General features: G+C 37.0%; 1 protein-coding gene across 1 annotated transcript; it reads left to right on the top strand.

The window, feature by feature from the left end:
• Positions 1-594: 594 nt before the first annotated feature.
• LOC148072567 (neuronal acetylcholine receptor subunit alpha-7) lies at positions 595-16911 on the top strand. The gene is made up of 10 exons (XM_087797650.1): positions 595-646; positions 2009-2148; positions 3547-3591; positions 6801-6910; positions 7963-8042; positions 9407-9574; positions 11412-11606; positions 14316-14402; positions 14489-14598; positions 15048-16911. Exons 1-10 carry the CDS (start codon positions 595-597, stop codon positions 15624-15626), a joined length of 1566 nt encoding a protein of 521 aa, XP_087653776.1. The 3' UTR covers positions 15627-16911.
• The last annotated feature ends 3830 nt before the right edge of the window (positions 16912-20741 follow it).

The raw sequence follows: 20741 nt of genomic DNA on the forward strand, positions 1-20741 counted from the left end.
GTTTTAAAGCCCAGTCTCTTATTAGCCCTGCCAAGTACCAATGCAAAAAAATTCTTTAACCCTTGTTTTATCTCTGAGACAAGATGAACGACCTCCACCACTGCATATGTATTTCTGGAAGCCAGGCCTTCGGGTCACCTTGACCCGGAAATAACAAAAGGGTTCATAATTAAACATTGTGTGTGGAAATCGCTGGTTAGTTGGTTTTGTTCTAAGTAGCTTTTAGATGTTTCATGATCAAAAATCGTCTCATAAAATGAAGCACCGTCCAATTTCCCAGACCAACCGACAAGCTTTAGACCTCTCACACAAATAGAACGGATGTTTAAAGAGCACTGAGGTTTTTACTGGGTAATTAATTTGGGGCTCTAGAGTTTCCAGACAGTGAGAAGAATCTGTCTTGTCAGCTCGCTGTTAAAAAAATGAAACCATCACATCCCTCTCTCATAGCCAAGTCTTCTCCTCTGAATGTTTAGGTGGGAGGGGCTACTCCTACTCTTTCAGCTCCTTCCCTCTCTCACCACTGGTGCCTTCTTCAGTCTGGATCATCTCTGCTGACACCATCATCACTGCGACCGGCTGATAAAGATAAGGATGATGGAAATTTTTGCTTTGCACGTCCTGACCCTCGGCTGCCTCATCCAGGGTGAGTTTCATGCATGCACACAAATTAGTTTGAAACTGAATGGATGCAACACCACAGTGACATTAGTAGAACACTCTAGCTTAAGTCATAATAAAACAGACATTTAGAACATTTACAATTTAATGTCACTAGATATTCCCTGATAGTTTTGGTTATTTATAATAATAACAGTGTTACACAATGTTAATATTCAACAAGATGTCTGTTGAATATGACATGAATTAGTTCTCCTTTTTCATTCCTACATGGTCTTTTTACTGTGTAAATCCTCAATTGAAGTGGATCTATTTCAACATGTCAAGACACTTCATAATTTGATTTATTTAAGGACTTAACTTCATTCATATATTCATGTCGCTCAACTTTTGAGTCATCACTAAAATGATATCCTTAGCTTTTTAATTTCAGGAGCCAACAATTGTATATGATTTATTATAATTATAGTTAATCTACATGGTCAATGAAGAATGGTGATCGTCATCACTGTGCTGATATTATATCATAACAATACACATAATTTCTATCTACAAAGATATCAACAACAGGTTGCTTGGTGTTCATGAATAAAGATAAACAAAACTGATGAATCAAAACATACACACATTGTTCTGCTACAGAATACTGTACTAAATTACTTAATATTTATTTTCCAAATCATATAAACTACTAATGCTTTTTGGAATTAAAAAGGCATTAAAGCACTGTTGTTTTTTATTCAAAGTATATTATATATACATGCATTTTACTATAACATATTAAATTGTCACATGACATGGCCTGAGTGGAGATAAAATCTCTTCACCTGTCACAGGGTCTGCAGCATGATCTCTTTTCAAAATAAATGTCGGGAATACCCTCACAGGAACTCCTTGAAAAGGCTAATACTTCCCCTAACTTACCCTCACTAACTCAGGTTCCCTTTACTGCCAGAGTCCAGTCTGTCAATGCCATTCATTTGGCTTGGGATTGAGGACTTGCCATGTTGCTGCTTAATGCCAGGCCAGACCAGCTCCTGTGGCAAAACCAACCTCTAGACTCGAGCCTTTACTGACGGCCCCATATAGGCTTTGTCCCAGATCTGCCCCGGCCTTCCTGCCATGGCTGACTTTGCCACGAACACTGCGATCCAGTCAACAAGGCACTTAGGATCTTTAATTAATACAAAAAAAAAAAACCATCACGGTAAGGTTATGACTCATCAGGGGGAACATAATTATATAGAGAAGAAATTGTCTTCCTCTTGTGCAAAAAAAAGGTTCCTGTACCACACATGTCCAAAATAAATTGTCTAAAAAAGCTATGAAGTTATTTTCTAGCATTTACTGTGTGTTTTACCGGCTTCCATTGCAACTTCCTGAACAGGTTCACATCAGGGTGTCCACCAGCGACGCCTCTACCAAGACCTAATGAAGAAGTATAATCCTCTGGAGCGTCCAGTCAACAATGACTCTGAGAGTCTCACTGTTCACTTCAGCTTCAGCCTGATGCAAATCATGGATGTGGTGAGTGCACGTATATTAAATCATGGAGAGATCTGAACCTTTGAGCTGCTAAATAGTATGAAAGGAATTGACAATGCTTTTCATTTCAATAATGTCAATAAAAGTAAAACATAATCCTAAAAGGCAATTAATTTACCTCAAGTTTCAAATCAGCTCATCATTACAATTCTTTGTTTTGAAGTTATTACTTTATATTGCTTTCTCATCTGAAATCTCAGTGGACGAGAGGTTACAAGAGCAGAGTCTATTATGACGTAATAAAGGCTTCACTCCTCCTCCAGCCAGCTGTAATCACACCCCGCTTTGTTTATACAAGTGGGATTGATGACGCGCGTAGGTTTCCGTAGGTTTCCGTAGGTGCGGCTTAAGTGTATTTTTTAATTTAAATATTTCAATTGAAGGAGAGTTTTGTTCAAACAGACGTACTGATGAGTACAATAGAGGTCCAAGATTGTTTTTGGAGACACATAGATAGAATTGCTGCATAAAGAACTCCAGTAATCTAAATGTATAACTAAGAGCTGGTCCAGATAGCCCTAACTATAACGTTTATCAAAGAGGAGAGTTTTAAAATAACCGTCTATCCTCCAGAATTACATAGATATTTGGGTCCACAGCAAAGGGTAACTAAATTCCCTGGTTCCATATCTATATTAAGAGATTCGAGTTATAACCTAACCTAGAAGGCTAATATATATTGGGGTGTGATCTGTTTTGTTGGTGCTAGACAATGTAAACCTTTGTAGGTTAAGAGAAGGATTTCTTAAATCCTCTAAAGAATCTTAAATAATAATGTACTCCACCTCACAGCTTTTTCAATATAAAAATTGATCTTATTTGACAGAGAATTTAGACTGGAGACGTTGTGTTTGCTGACGTATTTAGTTGCTTTTCATCAAATGTTCCAACCTCTCACTGCAAAATTACTTTCTAGCTTCAATTCTCTCAGTATAATGACACAGTTACCATCATAAAGTAGTCTTAAACACACATGTGAGAGCTGTGGGCTCAATCAAACCATTTAACCTCTGCTGTTTACCTGACCTTTCTCTGGTGGTTTTCCTGTCTACTGATTGAAGTAATGCACTGTGTTTTAAGATAATAATTTTGCCTGATGGACTGAACCCAAGGTTGCTCATTAATTAAACCAACCTTTGCTTGAAAGACGTTCTCCTCCGTTTCATCCTGTTGTTTACATGCTCTATCTTTTCATTCTTTATGCACGCCCGGCTAACAGAGAATACATTAACCCACTGGACGTTCATCAATCTGACTCGATTCACATTCATTGCGTTTCTGCTGAAATATTGCCAGCATGATGAATTCAAATGCAAGAAGATTTCTTGTAGGTCCACTTTTGAAGCAGAAATCATGCTGATGATGATTTTCTGGTTTCAGGATGAAAAGAATCAGGTACTGACCACAAACATCTGGCTGCAGCTGGTGAGTACAACAGAAAACATGTGGACATCATTATTTTAAAAGCACATTTTATCTTAAACTGAGTGTTGTGTGAAACTATGAAATTGATCATGTCGAAATGTTTTATGTTCTAATAGCGGCACAGCTGCAAATCTCTTCAATTATCATCACGTTTTGATTCTTTGTCCTTAAATCATATGTAGTAAAAGATTGCTTAGGTCTACTCTTTTCGCTGTTTTGTCACTTGAAGTAAATGATCTGATGCTGTAAATTTCATCTTTAGATTTTATAAATAGCCCCACCCACCTTTCTTATTAACATGAGCAAGTTCCCAATCAACCTCTGTATGTTTTTGAACTGTGGGAGGAAACCAGACGGCCCGGAGTAAAGCCTCCCTCCGGCTTTGGAAGTTAACCTGCAATTGCTGTTGCAATCCCAATAACCACTGCACCACCGTGCTTGAAACGTAAAATGAAACGTAAAATGTTGCTAAAAGCCTCATGGGTTGTCAACTACTACAATAGGTTGCACGGCAATTACTGGCAGCCATTATGTCCCTTGGTATTCTTCAATAGGTCATGTTATTAGCAGGCTGTCGCTATAATACACACTCGCTTCGGGCAAAATACATGTCCAATATAAAGACATCTACAATGTGAGTAAGAAGATAGATAAAGCTACAATATATTGATGTTGTATGAAGGATAGAGCAGTTTAAAGCTTAAGATCAATCCATGATATTACACAAATATGCGGTACTATACAGAAATTAGCTTTCTATACAATGGCCAATGGCATATTCGGTAGAATAAAGACTTTCTTGTTGTGGTTTTGTTGATCTAGATTAAGCATTATAATTTTAGAGAATAAACAAGGATCCTTAAGATTGTTTTGAAAATGTTGTCCTCAGTGTTTCTATGCAACTGAAAATGTGAGACTGTACAAAATTGCAGTTGAATGAATAGTCCTTAAAATTGAACAAGTGTACGTTTTCCTTTTTAGAAAGCGGACCAAGGGACATAATGGCTGCCAGTAATTGCCATGCAACCTATTGTAGTAGTTGACAACCCATGAGGCTTTTAGCAACATTTTACGTTTCAAGCACTGTGGTGCAGTGGTTATTGGGATTGCAACAGCAATTTAGCGACAGCCTGCTAATAACATGACCTATTGAAGAATACCTCAGAATTCTTTATTCTGTAACTGTAATTGGTGGAGACTCTCAGTTAAATAGTGTTCCATGCCAAATAAAAGATCATTAAATAGGTCTTGGACATTACTAAACAACATTACCAGATACATTTCTCATACCTAGAACACAATCACCTTTAGTAACCTAATTCAATTCTCTTATTGGGAGTTTCATGTGATCTTATTGCAATGCTCAAATGCATCACATTGGCTTTTATTCTGTTATTAAGCCTAAAAATCCTTTGGTTTTTACCAATACCACAGTTGTATCCTTAAATACAGAAAATAAAGGATTTAATCGAAATAATTTGAAACACCAATTCTGCTTAGATGTTTTCTCAGTTTAAGATTAAACTGCAGTCGGTGGCTCTGAGGAATACATTTTAGTAACATTGAGGGATGTTTGGCTTCCTCACTGTCTTCTCAAAACTGTGTGACCCACAAACGTTTTCATAAATATTCCTGTCTTTTAAATGAGAAACAGTTCTGCCACTTTTTAATAGATGGGGACAAAGCCACAAGGACACTTTCTCAATCATGTTTCACACATGTGGCAATTAATTTAGTTTTATTTTCAAATTTTGTTTTATTTAAAGTTAAGGTGTCTTTTTCTATCACTAACTTCCATTTGTTGGTATTTTGTTTCTAATCTTCTATTTTCTTCTATTGTTAAATCAAACGTCTTTAAGTTGCTGCTTATATATTCATTGACAGCCAGGCTAATTAAATGTAAGTCATTAAAAACAACGTTTTTCATTTAATGTGTTAAACTAGGGGTCCCCAAACTTTTTCTTGTGAGGGCCACATAACTTTCCAATTCTTCGATGGGTGGGCCAGGGGCAATAATGTAACTAAAAAAGTAACCAAGTTCAGCTTAGCTGTCAGAGCAGAATCTCTTGTTTGAATGACTCATATGAGCAGTTCTTTATTCTTTGTGTTCTTATCATCGTCAAAATATTTGATGTCTTATAAACCAAATGTTCTTACAGAACAGGAAAAGAAAGGTAGGTGTACAATATAGCAACATAAACATAAAGGGCCTAAAAGAAGTTCGTGGATTTCCAATTTAAAACAGTTATACACTCAAACGCACAAAATGATGCACAGAAATATCCAGATGTATAATTCTGTACGTGACACTAATCCAAGCTACTTCCCTTTGTACATCCAAACCGTGGTCATCTCTTTTCACACCCTCATTTTTAAATGAACCAGAACCTGGGATTTTTCTCTGCGCGATCAGATGAATTTAAAATGTATTAATAGTTCATATTCGTACATAAGTAGTGAAGCGATCAGAAGCAGATCATTTTGATTTTTTTATCAAAAAATCAAGCTCATAATTCCATCACGTTTGCGTGAGATAGCTGATTTTAAAAATGTTGTTTGTTCCGTAGTATTGTAATTTACGCAAACACATTATGAATCGTTAATTTGGTCTTAATTAAAAACAGATCATCAATTTGCTGGATGATAAATTATTTATAGATTTGGGAAGAATTTAATATCCACTCATATAACTGTGTGTGTCCATTATTTTTTTTTATATATTGATCATTCACGTGTCACCAATGTGAACTTCTTAACATGACCAGTGACTTCTGACATCGAGCTGAGCAGTAAATATGTCGCCATCTTTTCTAGACCAGGGTCACAAAGCGGTTAAACAATCAAAACAATACCCGATAAAAATTATGCTTAAAAGTTCAAGACACCACCAAGACAAACAAAGGAGTCTCAGGGAAGTCTGCACATTTTCAAACTCTTTTCAACCCCAATTCATATGAACTGTGTAATGATTTGGAAAATTACAAGTGCCTTCTCAGTACATGAGGCCCATAGTCTTAATTTTTGTTTATCTACGCTAAAAATAATTAGAATCTATATAATCAGAAACAAACAGACCCTCTGCTTCGAATAAGCACAAATACACACCAGCTGTGACACCTTGTGATTGCATATCATCCTGAGACTAAACATTGCTTTTTTCAATTATTGGGGCTTGTGTTTGTGTGTGTGAATGTTTGTTTCTTACACAGTACTGGACAGACTACTACTTGCAGTGGAACATAACAGAGTATCCTGGAGTGTCACATGTTCGATTCCCAGACAGTCAAATATGGAGACCTGACATCCTGCTGTACAACAGGTAGGACACGCAATGCACAAACGGACACATGCATGTGCACAACCAGTTAAAGTAAATAAATATTATTCGTTATTACTTAATTAAAAGTCATTTTTATTTCTATTTCTACTATTTTGGAGCATTTTATGGTTTCTGTGCTTCTCCAAAATTCCAGATTACAGTCATGCTGCTCACAGTGAAAGGCTGATGGGAGTCTCGGCTCATTAAGTCTGATCTTGGCAGGGGGCTGTCACAAATATTGACCCGGCTGCTTTAATTATGTTGGAGCGGGTGAGGGAGGGCTCATAATTACTGAGCTTCAGAAAAGTTTGACACAAGGTTTTGTTTCTCATTATATACTTTCTAGTTTTCATCTTATGTAAAAGCTAGATTTTATTAAGTGAGAACTGACTGAACTTAACCTGCAAATATATGCATCCCATAATACATGACAACTGACTAATCTGATATACAAACTTGTCATTTATATTTATTAACCCCATTTTCTTTATAACACAAGTGACTCATTAAATGTCTGCTTTTGCTGTTTCCTCAAACTTCTTCAAAGCTTGAAAATGCAGATCCCTCTGTCATTGAAAACATCAAAGGCTAGTGAGACTTCTGTGGTCCTTGATATTGTATTCCAATCGTCGTTTTAGTCTTTAAAAAAAAAATCATAAGGCGGTCTTCTCTTTATGGAATAATATATATTGGCATTGCCAATATATTGGCATTCATACTTTTCCTTGGTGATGGTAAAAGCAACAACCATATTCATTTGAGCCATTAAATGAGAATGACATGGAACTGTTATTTTTACATAATCATCATAATTTTTAAATATACTTTATGTTAAGACAAAACTATATTAAAACCTGATTATCTGGTCTTCATTTTTTTATCATGAAAATAATAACACAGCACATCTGTTGAAAATGGAGAATAATTTTTTTATCAGTGTTCAGTCATTGAATACATTATTTTAGCTTGAAATAAAAAACTTTGAGCAAACTAAAAACATTTTTTTTAAATATCTAACAACCTGTGTAAAGTAAAGATTTTTCTTGTTGCAGTGCAGATGAACGATTTGACGCTTCTTTCCACACCAACATCCTGATCAACTCTAGCGGCTATTGTCAGTATCTTCCCCCAGGTGAGGCGTTCAAGGCCATATTGCCTGCAGTATGAGCTTAAATGTCACATGTGTCACCACGCGAATTTTATTTTTTCATTTTATTAATTGGGACTTTATGTAAATCCTTCTCCCCATTAAAGCCTTATTAGAAAATGTATTTATTTTTATTTTAAATACCATGATATTTCATTTATTTTCATTTAAAACCTGTTAGCCACATTCAAGGACAGTGCTCACATCATCTTGAGTTCATATTGCAGCAGTATGCTGCTTTCAAAAGTGCATGAATGTCATCAAAACATATTGTATTAACAAATGTATTAATAATAAAATTTCTGCTTTAACTGATTACGTAAAACAGTGATGACCAGTCTGAGAATGGGGTCAAAGGCCATCAAGTCAGAGGAAAAACAGCTGCTAGTCATAAATTGCAATCTGGCATTCAATTACCATAATCTTATTCTAGTTCTGAATTACTAAAAAAAAAAGTGACCCACTAAACATCACAATAAAAACATAAGTGAGTTTCAGATGTAAAATCATCACAATTGTAGTATTTTTTCTAGAAAATCAGGATTAAAGTAATTTGATGGGTCATTGGTAACTGGGGGAAAGGTCATGTGGCTGTTGGCTCCAAAGGTAAAGGTTGAAAAGTAATCAGTCGTGATTCATGACTCAGATGAACCTACACATATGTGGGTCCTGATTTGCCAGTTCACTGGGCTGTCTCTATGTAATCATAATAACTTGTAAAAGTTTGAATAATTATAAAATATAAATATTGAACAATTCAATATAGTTAGGTACTATAAATAATATAAAATGGTAAATAAGGAAGTATTATATGAGATAATTTGCCCAAATCAACTCATCTTTTTTACACATTTTGAGCATGATTTCATCTAGCAAAAACAAAAACAACAATCTTTTTCAGATCTTTCATGACAACAGTAGGACAGCCAATCAGCTGATCAGAAATCAATAAGCTGTAAAACTGGTTACAGCTCTATTACCACATTGCCCCTAAGCTTTGGAACGATCTTTCTCTCCCTCTGCGTTTGATGGAGTCTACTGACTCCTTCAAGAAACATCTTAAGACTTCTTATTTGTGCAGGCTTTTTCTTAATCTTCTGGTACTCCTGTATTTGTCTTATGTGTATTGGTCTTAGCCTCGGAGAAATATTAAATTATTTCTCCTGAAGCTTTATCCTAGGTGTTCCCTAGACACTGACGATCTATACACATGTAGACGCAGGGTTGATATTCAATCTGATCTTAACTGTTTATACCATTGCTAGATGCTGTGGAAATAAAACAAGCTAATTCCTTGATTGTGTCTTGTAGATGGTATTGAAATTGATCAGGATTTGTCAACATCTCAGGGATATTTAAGAGCACGTGTTACATCGACGTGAGATGGTTCCCCTTTGACGTGCAGCGCTGTGACTTGAAGTTTGGCTCGTGGACTTATGGCGGCTGGTCCCTGGACCTGCAGATGATTCAGGCCGACACCACCGGATATATCGCTAACGGCGAGTGGGACCTTGTCGGTGAGACCTAAAAGAGGATTTTAACTGTGTTTATTTATTTCAATCTCCACTTGTTCTTTACATTAATTTAAGAAATGTTAACTGGTTGGAGGAGGAGTGAAGCCCATAATTATGTCATAATGGGCTACGTGCCCCACTGACTCAACCTCAAATAAGCAGAAGAAAGCGGACCAGACAAGACAGCATGAGGATAGAGTCGGGCATCTTTACATCTTTATAATCTCCCTTGACATGATATTCTGTTGCCCTATATTCATTGTAGATAGTTAAGAATTAATAATAAATGTGATAACTTAGCTAGCTAGATAGTGTTGGTTATATAATATAAGAACAGATTGCTAAATTAAAATAAAACACCAAATTAGACAGAAATTACCCAAATTCACAGTGAAACTGCCCTGTCTCTCCAAGAATTGACCTATGGTGCCCCCCAAAGACCAGTTGAGTTTGAGGCCCCTGGCCTAGCTCCTCTTGGATAGGAGTGGACCCTATCTGTAATGTATACAAAGCTGTGATGTGTAAATTTCCTAGATGGCAAAATCTCACAAGGCTGGGAATTGAGGAGATGTAGTTTAATATTTGATAAAGTAAATCGGGTCTCACAACAATATGATAATTAATGTCAAGTCTGATTTAATGAATGGGGTTTGAGTTCATAAGTTCTTGTGGACCCCTGTGTGTGTCTTTGAATGAACCTTCTGCTAAATAACAGATGAAATGGGGGATAAATCGGGAGACAACAGGGGAAAAAATCACAGAGAAGTTAATTGGAAATCTGTGCAGCCTGTTTCTCCTTCATCACCTGCCGAGGATTAAACTTAATGTAGCGAATAACGGCTACATCGCCTCAACTGACATCACAGACTCTCCCTGGAACATACTGATATCCAATCTGCCAGTCTTGCTTTGCTCCTATGCTTTAAGAGGACTACTAAAAAAGTCAAGCATAAAGAGAACAACTCCGTTGAGGAACACTGTTAAACATTTCCCTACAGTCAAAACAACTTGTGAAAAAATGTAATTGAAAATCTCTTGAGGTTTCACACTACCATACATATCAAAACTTTGATTTGTAGTCATTTACAACCCTTTTCTGAAGTGAATTTTATAAAGGCATAAAACATTTGTCAGAAAAACAGTCTGGTTCATGCTTCATTGACCACCAGGCTTCAATGCATCCGTCAGCTATGACATCATTTAAAAATACATGTTCAACAATCCCACAAATATTTTACACCAGAATTCAAGAGGCTGTTAAACTAATTTACTTTGTTTATGGAGGTTATTTTCCACAAATTGGAATGATAACGTTGCAGAGGATCCAAATAGACCTTTGTGAAACATGTGTTAGTGGACTAAGAATGTAGTTTTTATTGTCTTCAGTCATTGGTCTGTCTCAAAAACTTTGCTCAGAATACGGTTTAGCCCTAAAATGAATTTAAAAACGTTAAATCATGTTGTAACAGATGCATTTAAGTAGCTAATCTCTTCAGGTAGCTGCTCAAAGTGGAAAAAATAGACAGCTATTGGACAGCTGTGGAGGGAATTTCACGGGGAGCCATGACTTGCGTATTACTATTTTTAATAGAATGCTGAAGATGGAATAAGAAATATTAGAGTATCTTTTTTTTGAAGTAGCTAACAAGACTATTAACCCTTGTGTTAATCTGCCATGCCCGAAAGCAAATGTGTTTGAGGTACACATCCACGTCATTTTAAACAATGAAAGATGATAAATAACTTTTCCTCATAAACAAGTAAGGCTAAGGTTAATTTTGTGTACTTAATACTTAGTTAATTGTATATTTAGAGATGTTTTTTCTTATTCACTTCTCAGAGGTTCCCGGACGACGGAGCGAGCGTTTCTACGATTGTTGTAAAGAGCCGTACCCAGACGTGACCTTCACTGTAGTGATGAGGAGGCGCACTCTTTACTATGGCCTGAACTTGCTTATTCCCTGTGTTCTCATCTCCACTTTGGCACTTCTCGTCTTTCTGCTGCCAGCTGATTCAGGAGAGAAGATATCACTTGGTGAGTGTAGATGATTTAAAGCTAGGATTTGTGCCCTCACTTGATAAAAAGCAGCGTTGGGCATTGCATTGATCTAAAACTCTGTCGTTTAAAAACATAATCACTGAATGAAAAGAAACATCTGATTAAAAAGAAAAGTGGATGAGTAGCACCTTATGTACCTACTACCAAAACTGTTTCGTCTAACTGAGAAAAATCTCTAAACTTGGTGTCACATGATCTGGAGCTTGTAATCCATGCGTTTGTGTCTTTTCGTTTGGAATATTGTAACAGTTTATTTTCAGTGTCTTAACAAGAAGGAGCTGTCTCGCCTGCAGTTGATTCAGAACTCTGCAGCGAGAATTCTGACCCGCTCTAGTAGGAGAACACATTTCTCCTAAACTCTTCATTGGCTGCAAGTTTCTTTCAGGATCAATTATCAACTTATTTCTTACTTTCAAAGCTATTCATGATCAGTTTCCTCCTTACATCAGTGATCTGATCCAGCCTTACACCCCGGCTCAGGCTCTTAGGTCTGTGGATCAGAATCACACGGTTCAGGACCAGAGGAGAGAAATCCTTCCAGGCTGTTGCTCTTAAGCTTGGAACGATCTTCCTCTCACTCTGTGTTTGATGGATCTACTGACCACTTCAAGTAGCATCTTGATATCTTTTTATTTGTGCAGGCTTTTTCCTAAACTTTCTTGGGGCTGCTGTGTTGTCTCTATGTTACCTTGGCCTTTTAAAACATGTATTATAAAAGTTGATTGTTTTGGTTGTGACCCTGATCTGAGAAAGTCGGTTTACAAATAATTATTACTTGCTTACTTACTTACCTACGAGGTGGCTCATCCTATGGTGAGGTATCAATTGTCCAACAACAATTTTTCATGAATAGTAAGTTTAAGCTTAGTTGTTCTTGCTAGCTAACTTATAAGGTGTTTAAGTGAGAAATCTTTTTACTAAACTACTGGTGCGTATCTAGTACCTTGCCAAGACCAAGCAATAACGCCATTGTGGCAAGGAATACCTGTCTCTTGGAAGTGGAAACCTAAAAAGCACCATTCAGTCCGTCTCCTTAATGACATGGATGGATGGATGGCTGGATGGATGGATGAACTTTATTAATCCCTCTCAATTCCTTGATTGTGTCTTGTAGATGGTATTGAAATTGATCAGGATTTGTCAACATCTCAGGGATAGAACAAGAACTAAGAGCAATAAAAAAGTAAGTGCAAGATGACACAATCTAAATCTAAAGATAAAGAACAAGGATCAAAGAAAAATAACAAAGAAAAGGATGCAAAGATTAACATGGAATATCATCTTTTCGCTCCACTTCTGCCCCCAAACTCAGAATTATACAACAGCATGAGGAACGAATGAGTTCCTGAGTCTATTAGCATCTAAGAAGGAGCATTCATGCGTGCCATCTGCTTCTCTGCTCACTGATGACAGTGTTCAAATGTTGACTGTCATCATCCATAATGGACAGAAGTTTGTGGAGTGATCTCCTCTCAGCAACTGTCACCAGTGAGTCCAGCTTCATCCCAACCACAGAGCCAGCCTTCCTGATCATCCTGTCCAACCTGTTGACACTCCTCTTGGACATATTCCCACCCCAACACACCACAGCATAAAACGGAAAACTGGTCACCACAGGCTCTTACAACATGCAGAATCTCCTACAGATGTTAAATGATCAGAGCCTCCTCAGAAAGTACAGTCTACTCTGAACTTTCTTTTACACATGCAGGATACAAGAAACAGGGAAGCAGAGTTAAGTGGGGGGAGAAGATACAAAAGAGCGTAAGGGGGGAATAGAAGGTTAGGGGTGTGAGTGAGTGTGTGTAATCAATAAATGTTGTTAAAAATTAACCATACATGCTACATAAATTCTTTTTACAATATACACTGTAGTTATCATTTCTAGACCTATTGTTACAGATACTAGAAAATAATTATTTTTAAATTGACCTCACCCCTGGAAAAAGCTACAGAACAGCTTCTTCTGACTATCTACTATGCCAGTGTTCTGTCGTCCTCTGCACCTCCCCGAGGGCAATCAACTTATCCAGGCACTGAGCTGGCCAAGTCCTCTCCTTGCTATTTCTGTCTTACATCAGTTCCGTCTAAAGCCGTCTCTGCTCTTCCTCCCTTTCACCCTGAGGCACGCATCAGCTCATTCAACTTCATTGTGAGTGTGAAGTGTTCACAGCTGCACCCAATTTTAGGGAGATGTGCAACCCCTTTAGGTCCACAGTCGACTGCAAGGTTTCCTGGGTGAACAGCACACTGCCTTCTTTCCTCTGTGAATTAGCTCTTTTGAAACCCTCTGAGTGTGAGCGGCTGATAAAGAATAGAAAAGAACGGTTCTGCAGCTCTGACCTTGCAAAAGATTGGCAGTTGAGTGTGAAATGAGACTTCCTGTCTAGTGAATACTAAACACTGATCTATGAGTTATTCCATTTGTTGAGAAGGAGCAGTAAAGGTGTGTGAGCAGGTTCCTTTAACATGTATCCTCAGGGGTAAATAAAATGTTAATGAGTGTTTTTTATGACGGGCATCTAATTATCTACTTTTGTAGCATTGACCTTTACATTGATTTTCTCATTTCCATGTATGTGCTTCAGAGGACTTTGGCTTCTGAGATCTCTTTCAACACCTTTCTTCCTTTAAAAAATGCATAGATTTTATACAATTTTAAACATTAGCAATATTTGTCTGCAGGAATTACAGTGTTGCTTTCTCTGACTGTATTCATGTTGCTGGTGGCTGAAATCATGCCGGCAACTTCGGACTCCGTACCTCTGATTGGTAAGATATGTCCAAACCTCTCTTGATGGTCACTTTCTTTTTTTTATTCAGTAAATAAACTAAAACTGAAATGTTTGTGTTCCCAGCTCAATACTTTGCCACCACCATGGTTATTGTTGGACTGTCCGTCATTGCCACCGTTATGGTTCTTCAGTATCACCACCACGACCCCGATGGAGGAAAGATGCCAAGATGGGTACGTTTACTAGGGATTACAATTATTTTTCTTAATGTTAAAGGAATATTTTGATTTAGAAGAGATACATTTTCAAAAGGATTATTTATTTATTATGATTTATTATTTATTTATTATTATTAGGACCATAGGTTCATCATGGAAATTGTATCTAGCTTTTCAAACACAAGATCACTTACTCTCCTGTCAATATATTTGAAGAACTCCTTTCAAGGGCCATATTCATCAGTTGAGATAGTCCACAAATAAACTATATCCTTACTGTCTCAAGGTTGTCAGCAGACCTTGAGGTCACAAGTGAGAGATTCTTCGCGATACCATTAAAAATAAGTTGGCAGTGAAGAATTTCTCATGGGGCCCTGAAAACACATTCAGAAGTCCCTTTAAATTAAACTTCCAAGGTACCAGAACTCTCTCTTGGCTTAGCACTTGTCTTTTCACCTTTTCAGATCCGTGTCGTTTTGTTAAACTGGTGTGCATGGTTCCTAAGGATGCGGCGTCCTGGAGAGACAAAGGTTCGACTAGCATGCCACAACGCCACCAAACAGCGGCGTGGAAGTCTATCTAGTCTAGAGCTAAGTGTCAGCCGGAGCTCATTGAGACAGCACACATCATTGGCCAACGGCAACCTGCTTTACATGGGATTCCGTGGCATCGAAAGTCTCCAATATGCTGCACCCACCAACCCGGAGATCTTCTGCTCTCGACTTATGGGCTGTAACGGGGAGAATGTTCTTGGAGCAGGAGGTACCGTGTCTGGTCGTGGAGAAGGAGGAGCCTCTGTACTTTCCTGTAGAAAGCTGGAAGTAGAAGTTAGCCAAATTCTGGAGGAGGTGAGATACATTGCCAGGAGATTCCGTGTCCAAGATGAGGAAGAGACGCTTTGTAGCCAGTGGAAGTTTGCTGCAGCAGTCATTGATCGACTCTGCCTCGTAGCATTTTCACTTTTCACCATACTTTGCACCATCGGCATACTCATGTCTGCACCAAACTTTGTTGAAGCAATTTCCAAAGACTTTTTCAGCTGAGAGGGAGAAAAAGCTTATTTATAAAAATTAGCAGCAACAGCCATAAGAGACTATGATTGGTTTTTACATTGTTCCTTTAAAAACCATCACCTTTATTATTTAACTCACAATAATGTCTCGAAGGTTAATTGGAGGTGGATTTATTTAGGACACTTCAATGAAGAAAAGTGTAAAAAACTGTTCTATTTTCAAATCGTCTTGGATAAGAACTGAGTTTAGTGAGTGAGTGTGGGGTTCACCTCAAACAAAACACATTTGAAAGGTTGCTGTTCACAGCGGTTCCACAAACTCGGATTGGTAAATGGAAGTACATGACTGTTATGATGATGATATATCTTTTTCCTATTTTCTCATATCAAACCTGCCCAGTGTTAAAGCAAAGTAAATTACACAACTTCTGCCAAATCCACGTGTACAATGGTGCAAAAAAGATAAGATTTGGCTTCTGTTGGGTCAGTTTCTTTTTGAGGTGATGTTACATATTGCTGCTTAAAGATGTATTGATCTTTTCCATAAGCAGGTGGTCCAATGAGAAGGTAACACTCGGTGAAATACAAATCTTTCAGCTTTGACAACCTACAGTGAAAATTATGAACTGATATGCAACACAAACTAATTAACGAGGAATGAATCAGTCTTGGTAAGAAGATTTATTTCTTTTTTTTTATTGTGATTTAATTTGATCTTTAAAGGTCTTAAGCACTTGACCTGTGAATAGGTATGTCACTGATCATCAGGCGGACTCACTATTTTGAATAAACAATAGAAAAGTTGAGAATGGCAGGTTGGGCAACTTTGAAGACACAGAACAAGCTTTCACTGATTCCCTAATGACTTGAGTTAAATGTGGGGGAGATGTTCTTTAAAATGCTGTGAACAAACATTTTAATGAATCTAAAGCTAATCAGTATTGATGTGCTTGTCTCACACAAAGCAATTATTGCTTTTTAAAATGATTGGACAGTGATTTTTACAGTTTCACAGTTGACTAAATGTTTAATTAATGAATCGTATAATTTTATTAATTCGCTGTAATCAGGGTGTGAAAGGGATTTTACAAAAAAACAATAAAGTGTCTCAGGGAAAAATTTTCTACCCAGCTAATAAGAGCAGGCATCAGGTTATTTATGGTTCTCTGAACCGTTGATGGGAAAAGGTTTAGTGTGTGGGATCATATAATATCAGGTTATCAGGATATTAGGTTATCAGGGTCTGTGAGCAAAGACTAGGATCGATCAAGTAGAGTGAAGAAGAGCTAAGTATCATGGCCCTCTTAGAGATTAGATTAAAGGATTGTTTTGTCTCCGAACACATTTCAGTAGAAGTAGGATCTTCTGTTGTTTAATGACTGTTGACTAAATTTCTTGTAAACGATTTGCAATAAAAATAAATAAAAAAACAGTTTATTTACCATATTGTCTCTTTGAATCAAGCTAATGATTTTAGACAAGGTGGACAAAGTTGCTGGAGTGTTAAAGTGAATTCCTGTAGTCAACCTTTTAAGACATCCTTTGTTCCTTCTGACAGACTCGTTCATTTATGACAAACCCGGTGTTGTATCCCTAATAACAGTTTAAGAGAAAAGCTACCGAGAGAGGAAAACATGGACCTGGAAAAGCATTGAAATTGTTAAGAGTAGCTGAAGCAGTGAAAGTGCATTCAAAAGAACTGTTCAGTGACAGATGCAAGTTAGATGCTGTGAATAGAGCACACACAGAGTCAATAATAAGAGTGCTGCAGAAATCCAACCCTTGAAACTAACAAAGTCCACGGCTGATAAAGATGACACAGAAGATTTCTAAGTAGATGCTCTGACAAAATACAAAATGGCGAAAAACAATTAGATGACGAATTGAATGACACACGGAAAGGGTAAACTGGATAGAAAATACATGCAGGACATCTTGGATATAAAAAATGTAATAAAGAGCAAATAAGGAGAGCAATCAGGATGTGATGTATGAGGTTCCACACTGCTTGATAAGTTTCAAATTTTAAAAAAGCAATCTTGCATACACCCATGGACAGACTGACATTCAGAAGGTGGCTGCTGACCTCTTATCTGTGATTATATTCATCAAAGCCATATTCTCGAGACACTATGTTATTACAGAAAATTAAGCGACATTTTCCAATAAAAAGTTCAGGAAAAAAAACCGAAGTTCTATTATGGCAAAGAATCTACCGAAACTGAAAGCTGGGGACCAAGTGAGGTTTAAATATTAAAAAAAAAAAACACAAGGACACACAAAGTAAATGTTCTAAGTAAAGTTTAAACAAGGTCATACACCATTCAGACAGAAGATGGAGTGATCCGGAGACGAGATCACAGATACTGTATATAATCAAGGGACATGATGAGAAGTGAAGAAGAGAGGTTAAAGGATGACTTCAACACACACTTTAGATTCCTTTACCTGAGGCAACAACACTGAGAGAAGAACAAACCATCTGAAAGTATTCAAATAATATAAATCCACCTTGGAGACTCATTTAACAGAAATAAATGTTGTATTTGTTGAGTATAAGGTGATAATGGTTTGTTGTTAAAATCAATTTATTTATCAATTTGTGTAGTAGATTTCTGTTTTTTGTCCCTCTGACTAACCCACAGAATCCCACATTGAGTTAACTGCTTCAGCCAGATCAGTGGCTTCAACCCCAGTCTGGGGACGGGTATAGGTCTGTTTAACAGGACGCACAGGAAGCAAAAACAATTTTCAGAAAAATCACATCATTTCAGATGCATTGATTATTACTGTCTGACACGTGTTTTGTTTTTTTTAGATTTTTTAAGATTTTGATGATGACCACACCAAAAAATCTGATTAACATGCATGAAAAGGTCATTTTATTTTTATTCATAAGGATGAATCAGAGAAGAATATTACTGATCAGAACAGCAGTTTTAATGTTGCATACTTTGTGTTTCAAAATATACATTACATTACTATGTTTGATTTTGAAATCTAAATCTATATATTTAGATAACAGTTTGCAATAGTTCTCTTAATCCATTTACAGATGCAAAAATGTTTTTTTGTCTCTTGTTAAAGATCGGTAAGGCCCGGACTGGACAGAGATACAAACGAGAAATCAAATCTCCTGTAGAGTCACAAAGGCTCAGGGTGAGAAAGCAACTCATTTCTTGTTGGCGTTAGCGCTTCTGTCAATATTCTTAATAAATGGAGGGTCATTCTTTTAAATTGTACTGATGGGAAAATTGTTTCCTGCCCTGTTTTTTATGATCTAATTTACCCACTGTCGAGGTTCAACTAGGCAGAACACGCTGCCAGAATGTGAGTCGCTCTACTACCTCAGACATAAAGCAATTAGTTACACCCATTTGAAAACCCTTCATTGCTAAGACAGACTGTATCACTGAAAATATTGGTTAAATACTTAAAGAAAGGTATTCAGCGACAGCAGTCCCTAAATTTGAAAACATTGACAAACATGTTGACTGCTTGAACCGAAGACAGTTAAAGACCTTGTCTTTAATGGAAAATAAAAATATTTGATTCATGCTTGAAATCAGGTCTATGGCCCAGGTAAAGTGCTACCAAAAAGGAACTCGTATTATTTAAAAAAAATGTGTGACAGCATTTTTAACATAATGCATAAGTGCAACCTAAAGTATTTGTTTTGTTTTTTAGGCGAAACTCCTAGATCAAATGCTGAGGTTGGCGAGTCATCTCACAAACAGAATGCTGACATCTAGCGGACAGTAAATAAAATGTTTTAGTTTGTTTGTTTTGTTATGTTTGAACGTTTTGGCTAAACAAGATAATATGAAAATCGAGTTCTATTTTGCAAAATGTTAAAGGTATGAATATCATTGGGTGTTTATAAAATATTGGGGTGCAGACGTATTAGCAGTGTTCCACATATTTGATAGTTAAAGGTGATCTGTGTCAGAAAAGAGACAGACACTCACTAACTAGGTTCCATAAATAGAGTTTTCGCTTTTTGGAAAACAGAAGAATTAAGCATGATAATGTTGATCATGATGATCATGGTTAATTCAGCATTTATGTCCAAATGGGAAGAGACTACAGGGTGGATTAATGGACAGATTCGACAGATGATATATCTACTTGGCCCTGGCATTGCATTACTCTAAGTTAATGCCAAAGACGCTGGAGAGGAGATTCATTAAATATGGAACTGGGCAAAATGACACAGCAAAAATAATGTTTCACTCAAATGTGTTTTGGATTTGAGGGCAGCAAAACAACAAGGCATTTGAACAATAAGTTGTAATCTGTATCATGGTCATGGCTCAGGTAAGCAATACCCTTTATCAGATCTTTGTATTGTTACTGATCCCTAGTTTGATTGAGCTCATTTTTGGCAGCAGAAAAAAATGTGTGAAATACAGTATGTGAATGTCTTTAAGGGCTTTAAAGGGTACTAATGTCAAATTACAGCTTTCCTGACTTACTCACATGTTTCAAATGTTGAAATCTTCCTCTCCAAGATGCAGTTAGTCCCTGATCATGACCATGTTTTGAAGTAATAACTTTATAAAGTTTTCCCCTGTCTGAAATCTCTGCGAACAAGAGGATGACTATGTATACTGATGGGCTTTACTAATTCTACAGTCAGTTGTAATCAGGCCCTACTTTGTTTATTCAAAACAAACCCCTTTGAGTTGGAGACTTCGATGACGTGCAATGACAAACATACATTTTTGACATCACAGCAGAGTGGGTGTAGCTATTTTAAACACGAATTTCCTGACAACAGACAACAAAAGTGTTTAAGGGGCAGGGCTTAAGCACATTTTGTAATGTAAATATTTCAATGATGATGTTTTGTACAGACAGACACATACTGATGAGTACAATATAGTTCCAAGATCAATTTAAGAGACACTTAAAGTAACACTTTAGTTGCCATTTGAAAAAGAAAACTACCCTATTTTTTCTGCCATGTTGGTAGATTGCAGCACTTCTCTTTCTCTTTTCTGTTTGCAACTCTCAAGGTCACGTAGTCTTTCCTTCACTGACTAGGTGTGCACTACTTTTCACCTACAAGGCAAAATGTACTAACAATGTACAATAGTACAATTTTTTTAAACTTACTTGTGCAGCTTAGCATTGACAAGGAGTT

Source organism: Callionymus lyra, chromosome 8 (genome assembly GCF_982586985.1).
Source record: "Callionymus lyra chromosome 8, fCalLyr1.hap1.1, whole genome shotgun sequence".
Lineage (NCBI taxonomy): Eukaryota > Metazoa > Chordata > Actinopteri > Syngnathiformes > Callionymidae > Callionymus > Callionymus lyra.

Excerpts from the sequence above, each read along its gene's own strand:
- LOC148072567 (XM_087797650.1), top strand. The coding sequence starts at position 595 with ATGATGGAAATTTTTGCTTTGCACGTCCTGACCCTCGGCTGCCTCATC. Across the intron at positions 647-2,008 it reads CCTCGGCTGCCTCATCCAGG|GTTCACATCAGGGTGTCCAC; the intron begins GTGAGTTTCATG and ends CTTCCTGAACAG. Across the intron at positions 8,043-9,406 it reads TTGTCAGTATCTTCCCCCAG|GGATATTTAAGAGCACGTGT; the intron begins GTGAGGCGTTCA and ends TCAACATCTCAG.